At 42.2% G+C, this 25,880-nt stretch overlaps 1 protein-coding gene across 1 annotated transcript; it reads right to left on the bottom strand.

Moving 5' to 3' along the window:
* Positions 1–4,852: 4,852 nt before the first annotated feature.
* Positions 4,853–24,220, bottom strand: LOC108802335 (putative adhesion G protein-coupled receptor E4P; the record flags this gene model as incomplete). The annotated part of the gene is made up of 13 exons (XM_018574198.1): positions 24,191–24,220; positions 23,087–23,164; positions 21,649–21,835; positions 20,701–20,814; positions 17,658–17,845; positions 16,959–17,132; positions 16,302–16,496; positions 15,005–15,240; positions 14,750–14,810; positions 14,210–14,301; positions 12,504–12,672; positions 8,557–8,658; positions 4,853–4,944 (listed from the first exon to the last, which is right to left on the bottom strand). Coding segments are annotated over exons 1-13 (1,718 nt in total), but the record flags the coding sequence as incomplete, so codon positions are not given.
* Between the last annotated feature and the right edge of the window lie 1,660 nt (positions 24,221–25,880).

The following is a 25,880-nucleotide window of genomic DNA, read 5'->3' as shown; positions in this document are numbered from 1 at the left end:
TGTCCCAACTCCGGATGAGATTATTATGTTGCCTAAAATGTTTTATATTTTAGATTGTTGGTCAGATGATGATTCAGTTATGATTCATTTAGATTTGAAGAAACGCCTCCAGTCAGATGATGTAGATAAAACTGGTCAAACATATCAGGTTGACGTTTCTCTAGAAATCATCTATCTTCCATCCTAGGCATTGAGTTAGATGCTGAACAGATAAGGTTTCATGAACGTGCTTCCTAAAAGGGCCACAAACATTCTACTATACAAGAAATCTGTTCAATTTGTCATCTCTTAAGGTGACACTAAACTCGGAAGTTAAGACTTAAAAATACATTCAAGAACCTTAACTATGAACAACAACAATGTATCTTATCTACTCCAAGCTTGCTCCTGTGATGGACTACAATCTCATGTTTAGTTTACTGATTTGTATTGAGATTGTAGTCCATCCCGGGAGTGAGCTTGGAGCGGTGACTACTTTACAACACACACAGGGACCATGGGGAACAGACGTAGCCCCCCCTCCAGAAGGAAGGACAGTGTCAGAGATGATTGGAGGATCTGCAGCCGAGTGATACACAAATAAGATACATTGTTGTTCAGAGTTCAGGGACTTGAATGTATTTTTAAGACTTAACTCCAGAGTCCGGGAAGAAAACGCGCGTGTGACGCGCTTATGCAATACGCACAGGTGTGAACCAGGCCTAAGTGTCACTTCTAGGCTCAGGTACATGTGCCTACATTATGACTTATAGTAACAATTCTAATGAAAGAGTGACCATTGTAAAGAAGATTCTTCCAGACATTTATGCGGAACAACAAATGTAGACAATCTTGAAACAAGATTCTCTTCTAGGAAAGCCCTGATGTGAAATCCTCAATTGTCACTTTGCTCCTTTGAGGAGTTTTCCAACAAGTTGTTGCTTTTTGGTTATCTTGTAAGACATTATATAAATGTGGATCTGTTTAGATGTGTCTGGATATGGGACTTATAAAATACTGTTTGATACAATTGATCATTTACTGCCATCTAGTGCTGCCCCTTACACCTTCATTTGGCGTGGATCAAATTATGTTTCAATATCACTGAAATGAAAATCCTTTATTTTGATTGATCTAACCAAAAAGTGGCAAGGTTTGATAATGTTTGTTTTGATTTAACCGATTTTGGATGCTTACGTCACTTTGTTATTGGATTTGATAGTTTTCGTATTTAATATTTTTTAAGCTGCTTGTATTTGGTCCTTTCCCCCTATGATTGTTCTATGATCCATATACTGTATGTGATAGAGACGGAGCCAGGAGGGTGAACAGTATAAAGTTGTTATAACTGTAACCATCTACTGTTGGGGACCCGAAATGTGTCAGAAGAATGTTACTGGTTATTGTACCTGTTGCTGTTCATGAGATAAAAATAAACATTGATCTATTAAGAGTTTGTTACTGAGTGCTGCTGGTTTTTATATTTTACAGGAAATGTATATTGTTATTATTATTATTAATCTTTGTGACCATGTTTCAGGTTACACTCATATTTTCTGCCCGCAGTGCCATTGCACAGTCATCCATTCATTGATCCACACACAGGAATCTGTGAATAGAAGTCTACAAACCCCATCAGCCACCATCTTGTAGACCCCAATGGAGCACAAGTGTGGTGATGTGGGGGAAGAGTGTGTGCATTGTACCCGCAATCCAGTAATAGTGGATGCAATTTTCTGCAGGCTCCAATGCAAAATCATAATAAATACACATTTTTTTTTTCTATTTTCAGCGTGAGTGCATTTATTCATTATATTGCCTTTAAGTGGGATGTTTCCTTATGTATAGGTATGTAAACTTGCATAGTAAGACGTCTATCAAGTTGATCTTATTACAAAAAAAGGTTTTCAAAAGCCCAAACCTTTTAAATGTTTCAGAAGACAAATAAACCTTATAAAATGTGGTCCAATTGGCTCCAACAAGGAAAAAATCCCTTCCTAATCCCCAAAGGCACCCAGATAACTCCCTGGATTAACATTCTACTATATCCTGATATTATTATAAGGGGGAAATGCATTTCCTGTTTCCTGTCATCGGTCCCAAAGGGTTTTTGCACACATTAAGCTTTACACCTTCAATGAGCAAGCACCAACATCCTCTCTAATCCTCTCCTCAGTGTCTTATCTCTCTCTCTCCCTCTCTCTCCCTCTCGCTCGCTCTCGCTCCCTCTCTCTCGCTCTCTCTCGCTCTCTCTCGCTCTCTCTCTCTTCCTCTCTTCCTCTCTTCCTCTCTTCCTCTCTTCCTCTCTCCCTCTCTCTCTCTCTCTCTCCCCCTCCCTCTCTCTCATGCGGAATGTCTCACATCATTCCACTATGGCTCCTCTTGGAACTCCTCAGTGATACCGAAGAGCCTCACTGATATGATGTCATCACCCTTCTCTGCATCATTGGACTGTGAGGCCAGAGCACCGTGGTGACACAACCCATAGGGGATGAGCCATAATATCCTGCACTCCCAAGAATGACAACCCCCTTCCTCCCAAGCAACCCCCAACCTCACTCCTGTCAGATGCACATTTTGCAACCCCCCCACAAAGCCAATGTCCCACTTTTCTTCTACTTCCTTTGGAGAGGTCATCTGTCAATCTTCCCAACAATAGATGGCCTCTCTCTATAGGAAGTCACGGGATTCTCTTCTTGCATGCACAGAAGAAGTAATGGACCTCCTACAGTCAACGTTTAATGTACATCAACGCTCCACAACTATTTTGTAGAATGGAGCAAGTATTTCTTGTACTCAAAGTAAGGAACTTCTACACATTTAAACACTCCACAGTTACTTTGCTGATTGATCGAACGTGTGTTAGCAGCTACAACCAAATAGTAGAATACTATACCTGTCCCAATAAAGGAACACAGCTAATTATAGGAGATTTACATCTTTCCATGTGACTTCTGAGGATTTAAACAGGTAGCTGTAACAGTAAAATGTAACCGCTTCAAGACCAGGTGTTTAGACCCCCTTCCTGTCCCGGCCATTTTTCAGTGTTCAGCGCTGCGGTACTTTGACTGACATTTATTCCGTCATGCAGCGCTGTACTGAAATGAATTTTATACCATTTTTTTGGGGACAGATAGAGCTTTCTTTTGGTGGTATTTATTCACCACTGGGGGTTTTTATTTTTTACTATAATTAGGAAGTTTTTTTTTTTACATTATGTTAGGAAACAATTATTATTAGCCAGTTTTTTGGTAAAATATAAAAGTCGGGGTCACGTCGGGTAAATAGACACCAAACATGTCAAGCTTTAAAATTGCGCGCACCCGCGGAATCGCAGAAAACTACCATACCCAAAATTAGCCATAGGTGACACTTTAAAAGCTTTTACTGCTCAGTTTAGTGTTATCAGTGATTGATGGCCCGAGAATTATTGCTCTCACTGCGACGTTCGCGGCGATATGTAACATGTGCGGCGTAATGGTCGCAATCGTCTTTTTTGCACGTATGCGCCCCCGACGCATGTTTGCATGCGTGTATGTATGGGTGGGGACTTTTTATGTGTAACTTTTTTGGGGGGGGACTTACATTTTTTTTTCCCCACTAAACTTTATTGCTATCCCATACGGGAGCTAATAAAACCCCCCCTATGTGATAGCAAAATATGTGACAGGTCCTCTTGTCCTCATATACAACACTTCCGCATTCTTTCAGAGGAGAGGGGACCAGAGGGAGCTCGTGTACCGAGCTCCCTCTGATCCCCTGTGACAGAGGCCGTATGCTGATCACCCGGATCAGCTGGAAAACAGCGGGGGTGGGGGTCACTGATCGGCACCCCATACACGCGATCCACCGGCTCTAAAGCCGGCGGATCGCTTGTATGGTAACAGGCATCGCTGCCTGTTTTTAAATAACGGCCTTTTCCCGCTTGCGCGCGCCGCGAGGGGGCGTGTCTGAGCGGACGTCTAAAGACGCCCGCTCAGATCTAGAAACCTCCCGGCTGGCCGTTTTTTTACTACGGCCGGCCCGGAGGTGGTTAAGGACATCTAGTAAAATTTAAGGACATCCACAATCTATAGCAAACAATGCAAACAGTTCAATAAATTGTAACAAGACTTTGGGTCTGATTTGTAACTCTTCATCCATCCTATAGCTGGGTGGATGCCATTTGCATGACACTTTCTGACACTTGTCCAATCACTATCCAAATCCTGCCACCTTCACCTTCGTAACATCTCCCAAATATGCCGCTTCCTCACCAATATAACCGCAAAATTACTCATCTTGACTATTGCAACTCCCTTCTCACTGGCCGACCTCTACACAGGCTCCTTCCCACTTCAGTCTATCATGAATGCAGCTGCTAGACTCATCCACCTGACCAACCACTCAATGTCTGCAACCCCTCTCAGCCAATCCCTCCACTGGCTTCCATGCCCCGCCCCTTTCTGCCAATCCCTCCACAGGCTTCCATCCCCTGCCCCCCTCTGCCAATCCCTCCACTGGTTTACAAATAGCTTGGAACTATATCTCCAACCTTGTCTCTATGTATTACCCTAACCATCCTCTCTGCTCCTCTCAAGACCTCCTGCTCTGTAGCTAATGTGTCACCTCCTCCCATGCTCGCCTCCATGACTTCTCTAGAGTCTCTCCCATCCTCTGGAACTCCCTACCACAATTTGTCCATCTATCTCCTACTTTGCCTGCCTTTAGGTGATCCCTGAAAACTCATCTCTTCAGGGAAGCCCCAAGATATCTATTCAAGTTCTAATGGTGGACATCTGTCTAATCTGTTGTACTCATCAGTGGAGTTATAAAATATCCTGTGCTATTGACTCCCCTCTATACTTTGATATCACAGTGTTTGAACACTTACCGGGTATTCTTCAGGGTGGAGACGTTTGTATTTACAGAAGCCAGCCTCTTTCTCAGGAGATGAAAAGTCAAGACCAACAGAACTGTGTTTGTCTGTTGAAGATAAGATTTTTATAACATAGAGAAGACATGAGATACCGAGAGGTCACATGGCTACTTTGATGATTCATTAATCTGTCGTCAGTTCTAATGAATAGGCTGTGAAGCTGGATGCTAACAAATACTAATTACTAGGGATCACCGATACCGGCTATTCGAGTACAAGTACCGATAGTTATACTTGGGTGCCGTTTTCTTTTTACAGCGCTGAATAACTCTTTTAAATCCCACCTCAACCTCACCACTGAACTATCACTTTCTCCAACAATTCATCCCCACACACCTACCTCCTCATGTATCACTGGCCCCTCCCCTTTTAGATTGTAAGCCCTCAGGGGCGGGGCCCTCCTTACCATCTTATCTTGATTTGTATTGTAATTGTAATGTCTTCCTTATATTGTAAAGCGCTGCTCAAACTGTTGGCGCTATATAAATCCTGTACAATAATAATAATAATAACTTGACCACTAGATGGTGATGATAAGCATTGGAAATTTATATGCTCCTTAGTGCCATCTAGTGGTGGTAGTGCTGTGCGAACAGCATAAGCCCAGCAGTGTAATATATCAGTCCCTTTGTCCCTAGGAGACTATAGCGTGTCTTCTTTTAGCATATATTCAGTTATTATTTCAGTGTTCACTCAAACCAGTTAACTCCTTAATGACAAAGGTAAAAGAAACCTGAACTCCTGAACCCAGTTTTGTAACTTTGGCATGTGCTAATCCAACTGTAAGTATCTTTGTAACTACTTTGTGTATCCAGGTGAATTAAACTTTGTTTTTTCAGAACAAATTGGGCCTTCAAAGGGTCTTCACCCAGGCCTACAGGAGTATACTTTCCTTGTTATATGAAGAAAATCTCCAGCTTCTTTTTCAAGTTTTTTTTCCTAACTCCCGAGAAAATAATTTGTACAATTTTGTGCAAAATTTATGTGGGATAAAAGGAAAAGAACACATTTTGGAATATACATTCTTGACAAGACTTTCATAAGTCATCACAAAGCAGGTGATAGTTTTAATGTAATTTACTTAATTTAGCTTTAACTTAATTTACAATTGAGGGTAAATGGGGGAGGGGGCGGGTACTCTCTGCTGATTATAAAGAAGAGGTTGTATCAAATTTGATTTGGAAACGATTTTAAAATGTGAAGGTCGTGTGTTAAGAAATAGGTGGTGGCAGTTAGACATGTAAATTTTGTTTCGTTCCTTTGAATTTGGACATTCGGATGCATACGAATTCAGATAAAATCCCTTTTTTTTTTTGCGAATTCAGTCCGAATTTACAAATTTTCAATTCTAAAGACCAGTACCGGCTAAAACTCTTGAGCATTTATTTGATTTTAAAAAATAGCTGCACATCCACAAATTCAGTTGCAGTATACTTTATTATTAATATTATTTTGATTTATATTTCGTTTTATTTTTTAACTACCGTATTTTGCGCTCCATAGGGCACACTGGTGCATGGGACGCAGGCCGTTTGTCACAGTTTCTGTGACAGAAGCTGCAGTAAGTGACTGCTGAGACAGGGGGCGCCGCCACCGCCGCTGCTGCTCGTTTAAATACAAGTGATCTGAATAGATCACTTGTATTACACGAGCAGCGGCTTCCACTGTACATTTAGCTCTGCTTTAGCAGGGCTAAATGTACAAAAAACTAGGGATTTGCTCCATAAGACGCACACACATTTCCCCCCGCCTTTTGGGCGTCTTATGGAGCGAAAAATACGGTATTTAAGCACATTGTTTCAAGTCTGAGATATATCATATACCATATACTGATATACTGTAGTTTAGAGCAGTGGTTCTCAACCAGTGTAACCTCAGGACCCACATTTGTCCTTGGCCATTAAGTCGCGACCCAAGTCACGCTGCAATGGAGCGCACGGCATTAGGATACCACGAGGTCTGGTAGCTCAAGCTGAAGTTTATACACTCAAGTAAATCAGTCAGAGCAGTGACTCCTCCCTCTCCCTTCCTGCTGTATTTAGACTGCTTTGTATTAAAAGGAGTTGTAAAGTCCCAGCGTATCCTCTCCTGTTATATCATCAGCATTGTAATAGGAATACATAGTAGAGTTGTTTCTGATAATACAATCAAAGCTTACTAGAGAAAATCCCTTTTATGTAGTGAGTGCCGCCTTCCATCTGCCCATCACTTCCAACAACTTCCTGTATTCCCAGTGTGCTTTGCTTGATGTGATGCAATCTCTATTTCTCAAGATTACATATGCCATCGTGCATTGTTCCAGCACACAATGATGATGTTGCAGATGTTGAGTTGTAGCTCAGAAGGTGGGCTCTGGGAGAGTGGTGACAGCAGGAAGTTCATATTCACAGGGCTGAGTGAAATGATGTCAGAGCATTGCGGAAGTCCATCCTATGGTCATCTTCGATAAGTCAGTTTACAATCTTCTAGATGAATCTGGTTATTAGGAGCGGGAGAGAACTTATGGAAATACAATAAAGAAATACAGATTTATTTTTAGTTTTTGATCATGGATACCCCTTAAGTTTCAATTAGAGAGAGAGAGTCTAAAGGCAAACAGCTTCTGCGAGGTTCTTTCCATAGAAAACCCATAATGCTCTAAACACTGTTGTGTGTAAAACCTTTATTTGTAAAACAAACATTTTAGATTCTGTGGGGAACAAGCATAGAACATAATTGAAAAAAAAAAAAAGGAAAAGTACTGAAAACCAGTGTAGTTCCCCTTTAACAAAATACACTTTAAAGGCAGAAGCATATTGAAAAGATGAGTTCACAAGTAAGAAGAATCTTAGAACTTAGCAATCGATTTAAGAACACACACTGAACAAGTCATGAGTTTAAGAGAAGAATAATATGGACCCAATACTACAACAGCAGCTACATGGGGTTTGACTCTTGAAGCAACCAATTGTAATGCACGCTTCTCTTACCCAGTGTAGGCTGTAGAATGAAAGCCACTAAGAGTCATGGGCAGCAAAGTAGCTCATTGGTTAGCACTTCTGCCATGCAGCACTGGGATCCCCTGTTTGTATCTCGGTCAGAACACTGCCTGCATGGACTGTGCGTGTTCTCTCAGTGTGAGTTTCCCCTGGGTACTTCGCTTTCCTCTCACACTCCAAAGACATGCTGGTAGGTCAATTGGCTCATGAATAAATCGGCCCCAGTGTGTGAGTGTGTATGTATGCATGTGAGATAGGGACCTGAGATTGTAAGCTCCCTGAGGACAGGGACTGAAGTGAATGTACAATATGTGAAGCTCTTCATATACAATTTTTGGCAGTGTATACATACTACTAACAACAACATCCACAGTCCTGTTTTTCCCTTTACTCCATATTCTTGCTTCCGATTGGCACAATCATCTCTTCTGGACAGCGGACATTGACTTCTAAATCCACTTCGGGCAGCTACATCCTTTGTTCTTTCATCGGCGGTGAGGAGTTGTCTGTAGTGACTGTGGACCTTTTAAAGTCCATCATACCTGCCTGTAGAAAGTGTAAAGGGCAGTCAATCATCGGTTCAATGGGCAGGTTGGATAATTAAAATCTACACCTGGGTATCTAGGGGCAGCACAGACACATTGTAATCAATGATGACCTCTCATGTCTGTTTTTACTTACTTCTCTAGCAGCTTTCTGGAGACTACCCACGGTGGATATATCTGGTTTCTGCCTCCTGTAAGGACAAATTCTATAGAACAATCTGCAGTAACCTTCTCTGACCTGAAATACAAGTGAAATGAGATGATAATAAGGAGGAGATCATGAAGACATCTACACGGCACCAACCAGTATTGTGTTATACAGTGTATTTATGTGACTTACAGGCAATGTATATCACTGGAGCCTGTAGACACACAATCTTCTGTGCCCAAAGCAACACCTTTACCTCTAGTACACAGAACAATGTTTTTGGTTTTAATGTTCGTAACCTGGTTTTAAATATTGAGATACATGAGATGATTGTGTAATGATGATTGGGAAAAATGTGTGGCTGATTGCTATAGAGGAAATGGCTCTTTACTTTCAGTGACTGTAGATACGAGGGAGACTTAAAAAGTAAAGGCAATTTATAAATGATCCGGTAACCGGAACAGAGAGAAGCTTGCACAATGCAGCATATTTACATAGCCTGTTGGATAGTTCGACCATGCGCTGTACTTTAGTCAAGTGGTAGCCACGTGGACAGAAACATGGACGATCCGTTGTGAGATTGTACCATCGAAGAACAATGTGCAGTAGTGCGTTTTCTTTGGGCCAAGGGAATGAAACCCGTGGCAATTCATCATCGGGTGTTGGCTCACTATGGTCATAGCTCCATGAATCAACTAATGCTTTATGATTTTAACCGACCAAGCTCATTCTGGTCGCCCATCATCGTGCACACAGGACCACAACGACAGAGCAGATGCCTTGATTAGAGAAGACTGACGGATAATAGACATGTGCGATTCGTTTCGTTACGAATCGAAATTCGTACAAATTTTCCTGAAATTCGTAAATTCAGAAGCACCCGAAATCCGAATTGCAGTTTCCGAATTATATCCGAAATACGAAATTCCGTTAACGAATATTGGATCCGAATTTCTTTGAAACGGGAACTAATATTACCCCTGTAAATGAGGTTGAACAACATGACAAGATTTTTTTTAAAATACGAAATACGGATCCGCTGCTGCTGAGAGTTGCATTACAATACAGGCAGGAAATACGAAATTCCGTTGACGTATTTTCGTTCCGTTACGAACATTCGTTATGATGAAGTTAAAAAGCAAAGTACATTTGTTAATATATTGGAGTTGATGGTAGTTTTTTTTTTCATCCGAAATTCAGATCCGGAATCCGTTAACGGAATTCGTATTTCGGATAAAAAAACAACTACCACATCGATTCCAATATTAACAAAGGTATTTTTGCTTTTTAACTTCATCATAACGAATGTTCGTACAGTTACGAAAATGTGCCTGATTGCTATAGAGGAAATGGCTCTTTACTTTCAGTGACTGTAGATACGAGGGAGACTTAAAAAGTAAAGGCAATTTATAAATGATCCGGTAACCGGAACAGAGAGAAGCTTGCACAATGCAGCATATTTACATAGCCTGTTGGATAGTTCGACCATGCGCTGTACTTTAGTCAAGTGGTAGCCACGTGGACAGAAACATGGACGATCCGTTGTGAGATTGTACCATCGAAGAACAATGTGCAGTAGTGCGTTTTCTTTGGGCCAAGGGAATGAAACCCGTGGCAATTCATCATCGGGTGTTGGCTCACTATGGTCATAGCTCCATGAATCAACTAATGCTTTATGATTTTAACCGACCAAGCTCATTCTGGTCGCCCATCATCGTGCACACAGGACCACAACGACAGAGCAGATGCCTTGATTAGAGAAGACTGACGGATAATAGACATGTGCGATTCGTTTCGTTACGAATCGAAATTCGTACAAATTTTCCTGAAATTCGTAAATTCAGAAGCACCCGAAATCCGAATTGCAGTTTCCGAATTATATCCGAAATACGAAATTCCGTTAACGAATATTGGATCCGAATTTCTTTGAAACGGGAACTAATATTACCCCTGTAAATGAGGTTGAACAACATGACAAGATTTTTTTTAAAATACGAAATACGGATCCGCTGCTGCTGAGAGTTGCATTACAATACAGGCAGGAAATACGAAATTCCGTTGACGTATTTTCGTTCCGTTACGAACATTCGTTATGATGAAGTTAAAAAGCAAAGTACATTTGTTAATATATTGGAGTTGATGGTAGTTTTTTTTTTCATCCGAAATTCAGATCCGGAATCCGTTAACGGAATTCGTATTTCGGATAAAAAAACAACTACCACATCGATTCCAATATTAACAAAGGTATTTTTGCTTTTTAACTTCATCATAACGAATGTTCGTACAGTTACGAAAATGTGCCGAATCTAATGAAAATCCGTATTTCGTACGAATCCGAATTGAGTTTCGGACACGAATTACGAAATAACGGATATTCCGAAACGGAACAAATTTTTTGACGGCGCACAAGTCTAACGGATAACAGTATCTCAATCGGCTGCACATTTGGATATCAGTTATGGATCCGCATTTGCCATAGTGCTTGATGACTTTGGATACAGAAAAGTCTGCATACGATGGGTTCCCAAACAGCTTACTGCTCTGAACAAGCAACAGCACGTGGAGGGTGTGACCCAGTTCTTGAGACAGTATGAAGATTGGAGTATTCTGGAATTGAATTGTCACCAGTGACAAGACATGGGTGCACCACTACAATGGAGGAGGCACTTCACAGTCACAGGTTCACCTCAAATGATAAAATAAAGGAAGCGGTACACACTTCTTCTCTGCAGGAATACAGAAGCTAGTTGAACAATACAAGTGCAACATCTTGCATGGGGACTACGTGGAAAAATGAAATGTTCAAGTGCTCACAGTAACTTAAATTAAAGCCGTTAAATGTACAGTATGTTACTTTTACTTTTGATTCTTCCTCGTACATACCTACTGGTAAATACGGCCCTGATGTTATTGTCAACCACGGGCTCTTGGAACGCTGGTAGTCTACTTGGTACTGGTCCCTGGTCATCCAACTCGGAAAATGATTGATTTTTTTTACTTTTTACATTCATGCTAGTATGGAAAGTAGATGACATTTGGTCATCTATATGCCAGGTTCCTCAACCAGTGGTACGTGTACCCCAAAGGGTATTTCTGTCAGGTAATTCTGCTTGATAAGATAAAATAATTACAGCAGTTCCGTGTCTTATCAAATAAAAAATGTCATATATACACTGCCTGGCCCCCAAAAAAAGCCACGCACTCTAATTTCTCATTGGACCAACTTTAGCTTTGATTGCGGCAAACATTCGCCGTGGCATTGTTTGATAACCTTATACAATATCACAACATTTATTCCCATCCAGAGTCATATTCATTTTTCCCCAAGATCTTGTAGTGATGACGGGAGAGTCAAAGCTCTGTGTAAAGTCTTCTCAAGCACATCCCAAAGATTCTCAATGGGGTTAAGGTCTGGACTCTGTGGTGGCCAATCCATGTGTGACAATGATGTCTCATGCTCCCTGAACCTCTTTCACAGTCTGAGCCCGATGGATCCTGGCATTGTCTTCTTGGAATATTCCCAATGTGCCATCAGGGAAGAAGAAATCCATTGATAGAAAAACCTGGTCATTCAGTATATTCAGGTAGGCAGATTTTTTGTGCACATAACGTTGCTAAACCTAGACCTATTATCCAATAAAATGTTTTGGAGAACATTTATAAAATATATATGTCAGTGGGCACTCGAGATAAGCTGACCCACACCGGGGGTAACATGGTAATTATAGTCTTTTGCAGGGTACATGCTTTAATAACATTAGGGCACGGCCATTGTAGAGGAGTCACCTGAAGACCCCATGTACTTCCCCGGGAATTTTCAAACTTGACGCCATCTCACCATGTGTGTGGGACAAAGCTAAAATTGCCCAAATATATAGTTGTAGAAATTTTAGCTTTCCACATCCTTACATAACATTTTATTGATATACGTATACCTGTTGATTGAGCAGACAGTGTACCAGAAAGATGTACACTCCCTGGAGGCTGTTGCAGATGGTGAAGAGGTAGGAAAAGATTAGAGTTTGAGGTCCAAATTGGAAGTAGCCAATACCCCAGGTACAGCCAAGGATGAAGAGCTGGGCCACAGCTTTGAAGGTCAGTAACCTGCAGACAAGAGGGATAGTTAGGTGGCCATATGGCTAACACGTCTTCCATTCAGTCCAGAGCTGATGTGTATGAAGCACCCTGAAAGACTACGTATAGGACTTTGTGTTTGCCCTTCACAGAAGCCTGCTCAGGCAGTGACATTTCAACATAGGGGCTGATGGCTATTTAATGTTGGGTATGTGTTTAGCTGAAGCAATGAGATCTTGAGGAATGCTGAATTAAGTTTTACTTGCTTAGCAGGACATTAGATGTATGTATACAGGAATAAAGCATTAACAGGAAACATATAGATAGGAAACCTTCCTATGTATCATAGATAAGTATGCATAAGAATAGAAACTAACATTGCACTACAGCGCCATCTACAGCTCAAAAGACATAGTTAGACAAGTGATACAATCAGTATGCTGTTGTATTTCCAACATTTAATTTATACTGTATTCTGTCTATCAGGATAAATACAAAGATAAAACACACGCAAGAGAGCTGTTTCTGTCCATTCACTTCTGAGATTTACACAGCTCTGCCATACCATGGAGTTTTAGTTTGCTGCAGAATCAGCTTGTCCCCAGAGCCCTTCCCTCCCTTGCAGGTTCCTATGGGGCTACCCTTGTGTGTGTGTCATTATGCTCTCCATAAAACACACAGGTCAAAAAGGCAAACAAATCCTCCACTGCTTGCTCCCCTCTCCTCCCTTATCCCTTCTCCAAGCTAGTAGATGGACAGCTGTTGGAGACTGTGCTGTCCCTTGTATTCTTGTAGGAGAAAAACAGAAACAACTTTACCATTGGGCAGTATTGATTATACTGCTGGCGGGAGAACGCAGAAAATCTGTAAACACTGTGTCCTTAGATACACTCTCCCAGACAAATACAGCGTTCATAATCCAGGCTACCCAAATCACTGGGATATGGGTGTGGGACGGGCTCTAGCACTTTGGCCAATCACCTCAGGAGGTGTAACCCTACCTGCTAGGAGTATAGGTTTTGCCTTCTGAAGTAGCCATAGGTTATTTGGGCCCGCAGTGTTCTGGTGCCTGGATCAGGATTAGGACACCAGCGCATTAGCCCGAACGCAACAAGTCCACTCACCACATGGCTTCTGCAAGCAGACACCAAATAACCATTTTGTCGGCCCCTAGATAATTCTGTTGACGCAAAACCTACCATCTATATGGGCACATAGCATGTAGTGTCAGAAGGAATCAGTTGCATCTCCTTACGACTGACATGTTGGATCTTATTATAGATGAAACATATCTCCTCTGGTCTATGAGAAGGACGTTTCCCAGACAGCGAGGAGCCCAGTACTGAGAGGTCTCCCCTCCACTGCTGTGGTTTGAAGTCACAAGGTCTACGTCTGCCCAAGAACCTAGAAAGTGTGAGATCTTTGCACCTACAGGCCCAAGATATCTATTCAAGTTCTAATGGTGGACATCTGTCTAATCTGTTGTACTCATCCGTGAAGTTATAAAATAACCTGTGATATTGACACCTCTCTATACTTTGATATCACAGAATGTTTGCACACTTACCGGGTATTCTTCAGGGTGGAGACGTTTGTATTTACAGAAGCCAGCCTCTTTCTCAGGAGATGAAAAGTCAAGACCAACAGAACCGTATTTGTCTGTTGAAGTAAAGATTTTATAACATACTGTATTATAAGAGAAGACATGATATACCGAGAGGTCACATGGCTACTTTGATGATTCATTAATCTGTCGTCAGTTCTAATGAATAGGCTGTGAAGCTGGATGCTAACAAATACTAATTACTAGGCATGCAACAATACCGGTTGTTCGAGTACAAGTACTGATAGTTATACTTGAGTACTCACCAGGACCGAGTACCAATACCAGTATTTCCGCTAGCAAGGACCCCAGCTTCCCGGGCAATCAGGAAGACGGGCGACGTGTCATACGACTGCATATTGTTGAATGTCATATACAAACAAAAACTCATATAGACCTTCCATTGTCGCTGACCAAGAAGAATACTTTTGAAAGCCAAATGCATCTGAGATATATGACAACCTCAATTGGTAAAACATTTGTGGAATGTTATTAGATACTTACAATGATAAAACCACAGATTGGACCGAGGAAACTCCAAATAATGTCAAGATTGATCCAGCAACTAGATGGAAGAGAGGAGACTGTTCAGTTTTTCTATACATTAAACTGTGGATATAACAATTGCACAATACAGTGCAATACAATAAAAAAGCAAGTAAAGTAGTATACATAATAGTTAATAACAAGAAGAAGATTTAGTTGGGATCACAGCTCTGCTCAGTATAGCATCATGTAGGAGTGAAGACCAGAACTTACTGGGAGTCTGTTCCATAGTCAAGTGGATGAACAGCTGCTGTAATTCCCACAATCACAGCTGGGATACCGAACCCCAGAAGACACATAAGCGGAAAGTTCGATTTTCGGGAGGCCATGTAATTGACAGCCCTCAGGTTTCGGACAGTCATGAAGAGCAAAAAACTCTCAATAGACATCCAGCAGAATGCACAGAGGAACGAGAATTGGAGACAACCGGCAATGAAAGCACAAAGGAGCTGAGGAAGAATAAAGAATAGGAAATGGGTTTAGTGATTTTCCAACAATAATACCAGAAGGTCATGGTGGTACTAAGACTCTTTGAACCTAAAACTGGCAAAATAATAACTGGATTGGACTTTTCTCCTAAGATTATGATCAGCTTTCTTCCTTTTAAGAGGAATCCCTCCAAACCCCTCTCATATGGAGTGTGATACCTGTCCACTAATTTTGGTGCACATGGTCAGGCATTTCCACCTCAGACGTAAATGAGACGTAACACAGCTATTCTTGATCTAATAATTTAAAGTGACACAAAACTCAGGAGTTAAATCTTAAAAATGCATTCAAGTTCCTTAACTATTAACAACAATGCATCTTATTTGTGTATCACTCGGCTATAGATCCTCAAATCATCTCTGAATTGGTGCTGACACTGTCCTTCCTTCCGGAGGGTGGCTACTTTTGTTCCCCATGGTCCCTGTGTGTGTTGTAAAGTAGTCACTGCTCCAAGCTCACTACCAGGATGGACTACAATCTCACATTCTGTTTACTAATTTGTATTGAGATTGTAGTCCATCCCGGGAGTGAGCTTGGAGCGATGACGACTTTACAGCAATCACAGGGAACATGGGGAATAAAAGTAGCCACCCTCCAGAAGGAAGGACAGTGTCAGCACCAATTCAGAGATGATTTGAGGATCTACAGCCTCCAGAAGAAAGGACAGTGCCAAGACCAATTCAGAGATGATTGGAGGATCTCCAGCCGAGTGATACACAAATAAGATACAGTGAAGGCCAGAAAAGAGAATACCCCAACAACATACAACCCAAAAGAGAAAATACCATAACATTCAATTTTGTCCCATTTGCACAACTACCATAGATTTATATATTGCTTGAAAAATCCCTAAAACGAATGAGCAAATGCTGATTAATTAATACAGAACAGTTTATATACACAGGTTTGCTGGATAAATAGCTATTCAATTTACTTTATTAATAGGCCCTAATGTGTTAGCAGTTTGGTAAGACCCCTGCGATCCTTGAATATTGCTGTACTAGCAGCATTGGCCAGTTACCTTAATCCTGGTTTGGCGGATTCCCACCAGAATCAAAAGTTGTCCCAGGAAGAGGCATCCACAGAGAGCTATAAGGATGGAGGTATGAGAGCTCCTCGGAGACCGACACAGGATGAAGGTGAGCAGAGACAGACACAGACAGAGAAGAGACAGACTCAGGCCAATGTAGGAGAGAAGGGTGAGAATAGAATCCTCCTGTCAAAATAGAAACATGAAACGATCATCTCACAATGGTGAAATCTTGTGGTTCATTCCTGCTTCTCTTTCCCTCCCTCCATTCCTTTTCACATACATACTTTAATAATTTCCTAAAAGTGTTTTTAAAGTGATTCTCACATTTTTAGTTGCCCGCTGTTCCATATGTTTATCATTTACTGGTTTGTAAATGTTCCTTCCAGCAGGAAATATCAAGTCATATGATCAGCATTCCCTTGTTACAGTAAACATCCAGCAAATACAATTTCTTATTCTTTCTTTGGATGGAGAGGGACGGACCCCTGTTGTATCTCCGTTGGAGAATTCACCTGGGTTTGGTTCTTATTCTCATTTACGTGGAGCCAGGTTGGTTTTCATGTTTTTCTTCTACAACACCTTCGACATGCAAATATGTTCAATACCTATTATACTTTTATCAACATTCCCATTTGCTGTAATCACCTGGATTTTATCCGGAGCCTCCAGAGCCATGAGGAGTGCAAAGCTGGAGAGGTGGGTACAGGAGCAGTTGGTGTATGTGCCATCAGATTGTCCCGTGTCACAGCCCTTATCTGACCAGCCATTCCTTACAGGGTCCCAAAATACACAGATGAGCTCATAAAGGGGTTTTAACGGCTGCAATTAAAAAAATTATACATTTTAGTGACTGTGTCATGTCACCCATCCATACCTCCCAAATGCGTCTTTTGGCATTGTGAGCCTGGGCAAAATTTTGCAAGCCCCATCACTTCCACCACAGATTTAAATATGTACAGCATCTCTCCCTCCCCCGCTATCCACTGTGATCTTAATATAAGATATAAAGGCTTAAAGTGGGCATACAGTGCTAGAATTTTGAACGATCCCTGTCAATTGCTGAAATCCTAAACGCGGGTGGCCCTACTGGCACCACCCAACTTGAAAAATAGAAGGAGCTGGGTGAAAAATTGTAGTCCAAACAGTGACATCTAGATTATCTTTTAGGCATTAACAGGTCTTGTTCTGAACAAACAAGTAGATTTATTGATCAACAAGGAACCTAACTAGAGGCATGGCAGGGGGTGTCCTTGGCCTACATGTTTTATCCATAAAGATGCCCCTCTCATTCTCATACCAGAAAGTTGGGTGGAATGGTGGACTTTTTTATGTGCAAATACTGACCTGGAGATGGTAAAGTTTGAAGATAATGGGGGAGCTCAGATTTTGGCTGTTAGAGTTTGTGATGGCTCCAGACACCACCTTCGAGTTGAACTCAACCTTGTCATCCCGTCTGCGAACTCGTGGAGTGAATAATATACTTCCATTGCATGGGAAATTAAACTTTGTGTAGGTGATCAGAAAAGCACCATCTGAAGGCAAGAAGAAATCATGTTTGTGAGATAGCAAGAGTCAGTTATTAAAAAGTTGAGGAGCGTAGCTGCTTCCCTCATAGGTTCAGTACCGTACACACATTTCTGAATGCAGTCACTCTGAGGAACATCGTTTATTTTGATCCAAGGCTTATGAAATGAAAGCATTACCCCGGTGTGCATTATCCACTGTTATAGACTGATTTGTAAAAATAAAGAAGCATGACTCCTTCCCCCTGACATGTTCCCCATGGTCCCTATGTGTGTTGTAAGTAGTCACCGCTCCAAGCTCGCTCCCGGGATGGACTACAATCTCAATACAAAATAGTAAACTGAACATGAGATTGTAGTCCATCCCGGGAGTGAGCTTGGAGTGGTGACTACTTTACAACACACACAGGAACCATGGGGAACAGACGTAGCCCCCCTCCAGAAGGAAGGACAGTGTCAGCACCAATTCAGAGATGATTGGAGGATCTACAGCCGAGTGATACACATATAAGATACATTGTTGTTCATAGTTAACCACTTCTCATCCAGCAGGCGTACATAAACGGCCGGACGGAAGCCTTGTAGATGCAAGTGGGCGTTTTAAAACGTCCTTCCCCACCCCCACTTTTGCGCGCCGTCTATGGCATGCACGAGTTAGGAAACTGCTATAATTTCAAACAACGATAGATGTTTAAATACAAGCGTTCTGTAGAGCTGCCCGATCGCTTGTATTTTGTGTGGGTGTGCGGCCCCCTACCCTCACCTCCGCCGATCCCGAGCTCCGCTGTGCCCAGTGCACTCCAGGTACTGGCACAGTGGCTCTGTGACTGGAGATCAGAAGGGGATCAGTACACGATATCCTTCTGATCCCCACCCCATTCTTGAATGCAGGAAATATTACATCACTTCCGCATTCAGCTGTCATTCCCGGATACAGAAGCCAGCGAGAAGGCGGTGGAGCAGATCTCTGCTTCATCAGCTTCTCTGGGGTCCCGAGGTGACATTAGGGGTCTTAGAAACCCCTGATTTCTCCAGAAAGAAGACCTGTGCCGCACATGTTACATATCCCCGCGAACGTCGGCTAAGGAAGGGAAGGGGGGAGGAGTCAGGTGACGATGTCTGTGACGGCTAACGAAGGGAAGGGGGAGGAGTCAGGTGACGTTGATGTCTGTGACATCACCAGACTCCTCCCCCCTTCGTTAGCCGACGGAGCCACTTGGGCCGGTGAGTTTGCCCAAGAAACTTTCTACACGAGCGCCAGCCAAGGCATTGGCCTATACAGATACAGCACAGCAATGAAGTAATAAAATGAACTAGGATCACACTAATCCAGCAGGTTATTATTCTGAGTTGCCCCACTCAAGCGGCGGCCATATTGAGTGGGGCACGTGAGATTAATAACGTGCTGAATTAGTGTGATCCTAGTTCATTTTATTACTTCATTGCTGTGCTATACCCTGTTTCCCCGAAAATAAGACCTACCCCGATAATAAGACCTAGTACTATTTTTGGGAATTGCTAAAATATAAGACCTACCCCGAAAATAAGACCTAGTTGTGACCATTCCCGGGTCCGGTGGTGGCATAAGGGGGAACTTGAAGAGCCGCGGGAGAGGCAGGAGAGAATCAGTGGTGCCAACGAAGCCAGTGCTAGAGGAAGCGAGGCGGCACCGAAGGGAGCAGAGCCGCATAAGCCGATGCCTCCTCTATAGCGCCGGCTCCTGCCACAGGCGGAGTGATACCAAATGCACTCCGCCTGTGGGGAATCGATAGTGAAAGTGCGCGTCACTCATTCTGGCCAGCAATTGGTTAGCAAATTGCTCTTGGAAAGGTACGGCACCCCTGATTGCCCTGATCACCATATTTTTGTACATGAATACATGTAGACTTCTCTACATGAATAAGAGCTGATTGTTGTACATAAAAAAATAAAAATAAGACCTACCCCGAAAATAAGACCTAGTGTGTTTTTTTGAGCCAAATAAAATATAAGACAGTGTCTTATTTTCGGGGAAACACGGTATGTGTATAGGCCAATGTAGTTGGATCTGTATGTGCGTTATAACTAATCGAAATTAATCGATTAAATTTTTTTTCGATCGAACACAAATATTTTAATCATTACCAGCCCTAGTACAAAGTACTTCCTGTTCATTGACAAACCGAAGAGGTGCGAATGCTTACTGTCTGTTCTGTTATGACTGAACACAGGAGTATTCCCTACTGATCACTCCTGTGTTCATTCAAGAGCTGAAACTTGCTCCTCTTCCTGTCTGCACTGGTCAGTTCCATCTCCTCCCCCATCACCTGTCAATAGATGCAGGCACGAAGAGCGGAGGATCAGGTGCTTCTTCTTCTACGTAAGGCATACTGACTTGGCTATGTGGAAACGTTTCTGTTCCACCGTATGCCGTATTGCAGATATGATCTACATATGTTTTTGTTTTGTTTTTGCGCCCTGACATACACCATTAGCCTAAATTCAGCTTGCGTTACTGGGCTCTGTAAACAACAGACCTTTTAGAACAAGCAGTAAGCAGAAGTTGGAAAACACAGGGACATGGCCTGAAGCTCCTAAAACCAATATTAGAACATATGACACATACAATGTTTCATATTTACCTAAATAAAAAGAATTTTTTTTTAATTGTTTTTGATTCTGTGCAAAATAGATAAAATACATACATTAAAAAAAAAAAAAGAAATCACAATTTTTTTGTTATGAATTACTCACTAGAAACATATGATATGTATTGTTTCCTGGATACTGTGGCAGGTGTGCAGCATACAGCAGATCTAGATATTTTGCATACTTTAAATATTAACTATAATATCAGATATGGAACCATTCCAATGTTATATTACCTTTATCTCCAGGCACCAGGCTACATGGCACCTCCATAATGTCATCATCTGAGACCAGGCAGAAGGACTGGACACCATGACTGCAGACGTCACGGGAAGTCTGCATGGTTATATCTGGCAGGGAGGGAAATGGCATTATGGAAACAAGATCTTACAGTATGAAAAGACAGCTTTGCCATGTGGGAAGTAAATAGATTCAGCTAAATAACATCCTTATTCCTTATGGCAATGCCTAGCTTCCCATGCCTTTTGTCAGACATTAGCTTACTTATTGGCTCTACAATTGGCCTGAATTAAAAAAAAAAACAAGACCACCCCCCACATAGACTTCAATGGGGTTTTCCTCAAAGTAAGCAGTTTTTAACCTATGAGCAAGATTCGCAAACCAGACCCAGGAAGATTTGCTTATCCCTTAGTCATCCTTGCTCACTCTGCACTTTTCTCCTATCAGCACATATCTTTGCTGCAGATCTAGCTTTTCCATTCTTTAATAGGACATCCAAGTGTCAGTAAAATTTCCTTTTTTTTTAATACATACCTCCTCCAGGTGTCTTCTGCCAGCCACATGACGCACAGGGTCCTCTTCATCTACAAACCAGTGCTAGACAGTCATCAATGATGCAGAGAGTGGTGCCAACTTAATGACGTCAGCATCGATCTCCACATCATTACACCATGCGTGCAGGGTTTCCGTGATAATGCCCCCTGATTGGGTGGGTCCATGATGCCCTGCAGGTTGCCTTGGCCATTATTCAATCTGGATAACGGAGGACAAATAGTGGCAGAAATTTCTGTGGGGGACAGCGCTGGAGAGGAGGCGAATATAGAAGCCTGAGCTGTTTTTTTTTTTTTTTAAACCAACTGGCAGACATGTTAAAGCCAGACTTTAGCTTAAAAAAAAATATTGAATCAGTTTATTAACCCGTTATAAGTATTGCACATATTCACCTAGCTCAGTGGTGTTTATTTGCTGAGTCCTTGGTGCCCTCAGAAAAGATATCAAAACATTTTGTTCCACAGTGTATAGAAGTTCTGTAACGAACTGTCCATTCACCACCTGTTCAGAGTTGGCACTGTAATTGGCGAGAGCCTGGGAGAGCCTTTCTGTCATCTCATGGAGTTGTTTCCCTGCTTCCTGTAATGAGAGAGATAGACACTGAGAGGGTGAGGCAGAGAGAGAGGATGGGGAGAGAGAGAAAGAAGAGAGAGCACCCCCTTTAAGTCCATCACAGCACCTCTGACAATACTTGCTGGGCTGAGATGGGCAGATTCCCTGTCCTCTCACTTTACAGAGGAGGGGACTATCATACTGGAGCCACCTACAATACATCAGCCCCTACTCATACCACCATAGAGCCCTACTGACCAACAAAAACCACTCCAAACCATGAGGCCGCCAACAACTCATCACCACCTTGTCCATTCAAAGCTCCCATGAATGCGGCCTGACATAATCTCAAATAAAGAATAATTCTAAAGAAAGCTAAGCCACGGAATTGAGTAATGAAATAACAATCTTCTAATCGCCCCATACCTGCAGATACTACAAGACCCAAAGAACGACAGACCCTGAGCCTGTACAAACGGCGTGGACACAACCTGGAAGCCAAATCCTGGCAGTGCAGTGAGGGCCACTTCCTTCTACAAGGTCCGAAGTGATCAGCACTGAGGGACACTCACTTTCAGATACTCATCCAGGACTTCACTTCCAAAGAAGAGAAGAGGAAACTCCACATTTTACTGGTAGAAGAGGAGCAGACGGTGAAAATTGCTGCACATTATGTAACAGAATGTCACTGACTGAAAGGGACATTATGGACTTCCCCTACATGGACTCATCACCCTTTATATTATCCCTTACTCCTGAAAACATTCCTGGACTCACCTATTCCCTCCATATTATTTTTTATGTAGTGAGAGAGAGAGAGAGAGAGAGATGGAGGATATGGAGAGGAGAGAGAAAAAGTTAGAGGAGGACAAGAGAATGAGAAAAGAGGGGAGGTGATGAGAGAGAAGAGAGGGAGGGGGAGAGAGAGAAGAGAGGGAGGTGGAGAGAGAGAAGAGAGAGGGAGGGGGAGAGAGAGAAGAGATAAGGAGTGAGAAAAGAGAAAGGAGAGAGGGCTGAGCGAAAACAGAGTGGGAGGGAGAGAGAGAAGATATGGAGAGAAGAGAGAGACATACTGTAGGAACAGTAATGACTTCTCAAATGCGTTGCCAATGCAAATGTATTTGTTCCAGCCCATAAAACATATTTGAATTTAAGTGAGAGGGATTGAGAGGTTGTGACATTGCAAATGAATGTAAACAAGCCACATGAATAAAGAAGAAAAGAAGATAAACCCTCGCTCCTCCACCACCACACATACTTTATACACTAGTATCTCACCTCTATAGTGATGTTATGTGTTTGACAAGATTCATTCAGAGATTGAAATGGGATCTTAAGAACAGAGCAGAATGGATCCTTAAAAGAGAAATCACAAAGATTAGGTTTAGGAAACACAAAAAGGTTTCGTTCTTGCCGAGACCGCCATACAGAATATATTTTCATTTACTTTAATAATAAATATATGATTTTAGTATTACTATGTCATAGAATTCCCAGTCACACTGTGAGAAATAATTCAGTGTTAATGGCTACATATTTTTGCTGGTATTCTATACACACCTTTTTATGAAACTAGAGGTCATCTAATGGCTCTTATCATTTCCTGGTTGAGTGCAGCACTGGTGATGTAGCCCTGTCCTCACAGATAGAGAGATAGATAGATACATAGATAGAGAGATAGAGAGATAGAGAGATAGAGAGATAGATAGATAGAGAGATAGAGAGATAGATAGATAGATACATCACCAGTGCCTTCCTGAGAAATCTCATCTATAAACTGTAAAATCTCACAAGATCTCAGGGGAAATGCCTTTATTTCCCCCTCAGATGATGTGCACTGTCACATGTTCCAGGTGTTGGACCCAGAATTTCAGGAAGTAAAAAGAAGAAGGTTTTATCTTCCCTTAGTGATAATGGCCACCATGAAAATAATAGGGAGGAAAAGAATAAAAAGCCGGCAATTATCTAGAAGTATCTGTTTGTAGATTTTCATTACTGAACATTTCTAAAGGTGTGTTTGTTGTCATTTTTAAGAAAAGGGTGACGTGTCTTAATAACAGGCTTTCATTATTTGGTGGAAAAAAAAACATTTTGAAGAGCCTATTCCTATGAATGGTTACAGTTCTTCGAATTTTCATAAACTGCACTGTGTTCGAAGCAGTGGTGTATCTACCCCAAGGCAAACAAGGCATCTTCCATTGGATGGCACTGTCCACGGCGCTTCAAAAACACTGCCCTCAAACCAGTGAGGCCGAGCCTCACCTGCCATTACCGGTTTTGGCACCGATACTGACATCAGTGCCGATACTGGGCATTTCCAGTAGTACAAACAAAGAGTAAGAAAAAAAATGCAAAAATGAAGTGCAAAGACAATTGACTTACCTTTCTATTCTGATTGGCGCAGTGCTCCATATATCCTCCTTGGGTGGCCTTAGGCAAACACTCTACATACAGTTCATATTAGACAATAAAAAGAATTAGTATCTCGTATATATCTCTTAATAACACTTAGACTTAAATAGACTGCCAGCTCTCTTGTCAGTGCCCAACTGATGCTCCATAATCAGACAGGTATCAATGTACTGTATTATTCTTATTCGTATACAGGATTTATATAGCGCCACCAGTTTGCGCAACGCATTTCAATATAAGGAATTACAATTACAACACAATTCAAGACAAGATGGTAAGGAGGGCCCTGCCCCTTAGGGCTTAAGAAAGGCATGCTACTCTAAGCCTGAAATGCTAATTCCCAGCGGTTTTTAAAATAATCTCCATAAACATCACAGGGCTTAACCACCCAAGTAGATGGATGACAACCTCAAAAGTAGTTCATGGCAATGCGGCCAGTCTGGAGGTACCATGCTTCATATTTTTTGGACATGCCCAGGAATCCAGGGTTTTTGATATCCCATTGACCCCGGTGTTTTTCCTCTTGCATCATAATGAGATACCCAAACGGGCTTACCTGAAATCGGTACTACCACACTTACTTAATGCGGCGAAAGCCTGTATTCCGATACTCTGGCGGAGCACCAGACCCCCTACGGTGAGCATGTGGTTGGGGAAGGTCAACAAGATCTGGAGAATGGAGGATCTGATTGTGTCGTCCAGGGAAACACATGACACTTTCTGCAAGGTATGGTCTCCCTGGACGGAGTTCTTCTTCTCCCCGGAATACCAAGTGCACATTGAGCAGGACCCACCAACTGACCCTCAGATGCCTTAAGCTTTTGGAAATGGATAACCCAATGGGAGAGGGTCCACCTTTTCTTTTCCTTACCTACTGCCTTCCCCTATCTTTCTACTTCTACTTACCTCTCTGTCACTACCCCGTGTTTGTCTCTAGTGTTTATGTTCTCCTGATCAATGGAACATAATAGGTGCATTCTGACCAGTCGTTATGGGAATACTAACTGCGGAAGTCCCTGTTAGCCTCGCATGGAGTCACCGCTAAATACCCAAGGGATCGGATCTCCATGATACAATATTCGGGTGGAGATGGGAGGGGACTCCCGAGCCATATCCATGCAGGGGGCGACTCAGGGAGAGAAGCACATAACACCTACTTATGCTAGGGTCCGAAGCCTATTATATCCTGCCCTATTATTGTTGTTAATGTTCTATATGTTGCCTAAATGGAAAAGTTACGAAATCCATACATATGGGATCAAACCTGTTATTAGCACTGCAAAATGAGAGCCTTGATTTGGATTGTTCACAAATTGTGTGCAATGTCTCTGTATGGATGCTCGTGTTCTTACAAAATAAAGAATTATAAAAAAAAAAGTAGTTCAAATATTAACAAGGGAGGTGGCATCCTAGAATCCATTAATGTCCAAAGCCCATCGCACCCCTGACCGATAAGCCCCTGAAGATTGGTGGGTACGGACATGGCAAACAGATGGCGACACTCAATACAAGTAGAAGAAGAGAACACTAAAAGAAACAGTAAATAGCAAAGGAAGCATTAGCTATCTGCCATCATTTCAAGGGGGTGCTCTCTTCCTTGTTGTTGCACCCCCCCCCCCGGCGGGAAGGGGGGGGGGGGGGGCCCGAGGGCACCCCCCCC

The sequence above is a fragment of the Nanorana parkeri genome, unplaced genomic scaffold, assembly GCF_000935625.1.
Source record: "Nanorana parkeri isolate BGI_ZX_2015 unplaced genomic scaffold, ASM93562v1 scaffold2804, whole genome shotgun sequence".
In the NCBI taxonomy this organism is placed as follows: domain Eukaryota; kingdom Metazoa; phylum Chordata; class Amphibia; order Anura; family Dicroglossidae; genus Nanorana; species Nanorana parkeri.
The sequence above is the reverse complement of the archived record's forward strand: the minus strand, read 5'-3'. Positions and strand labels throughout refer to the sequence as shown.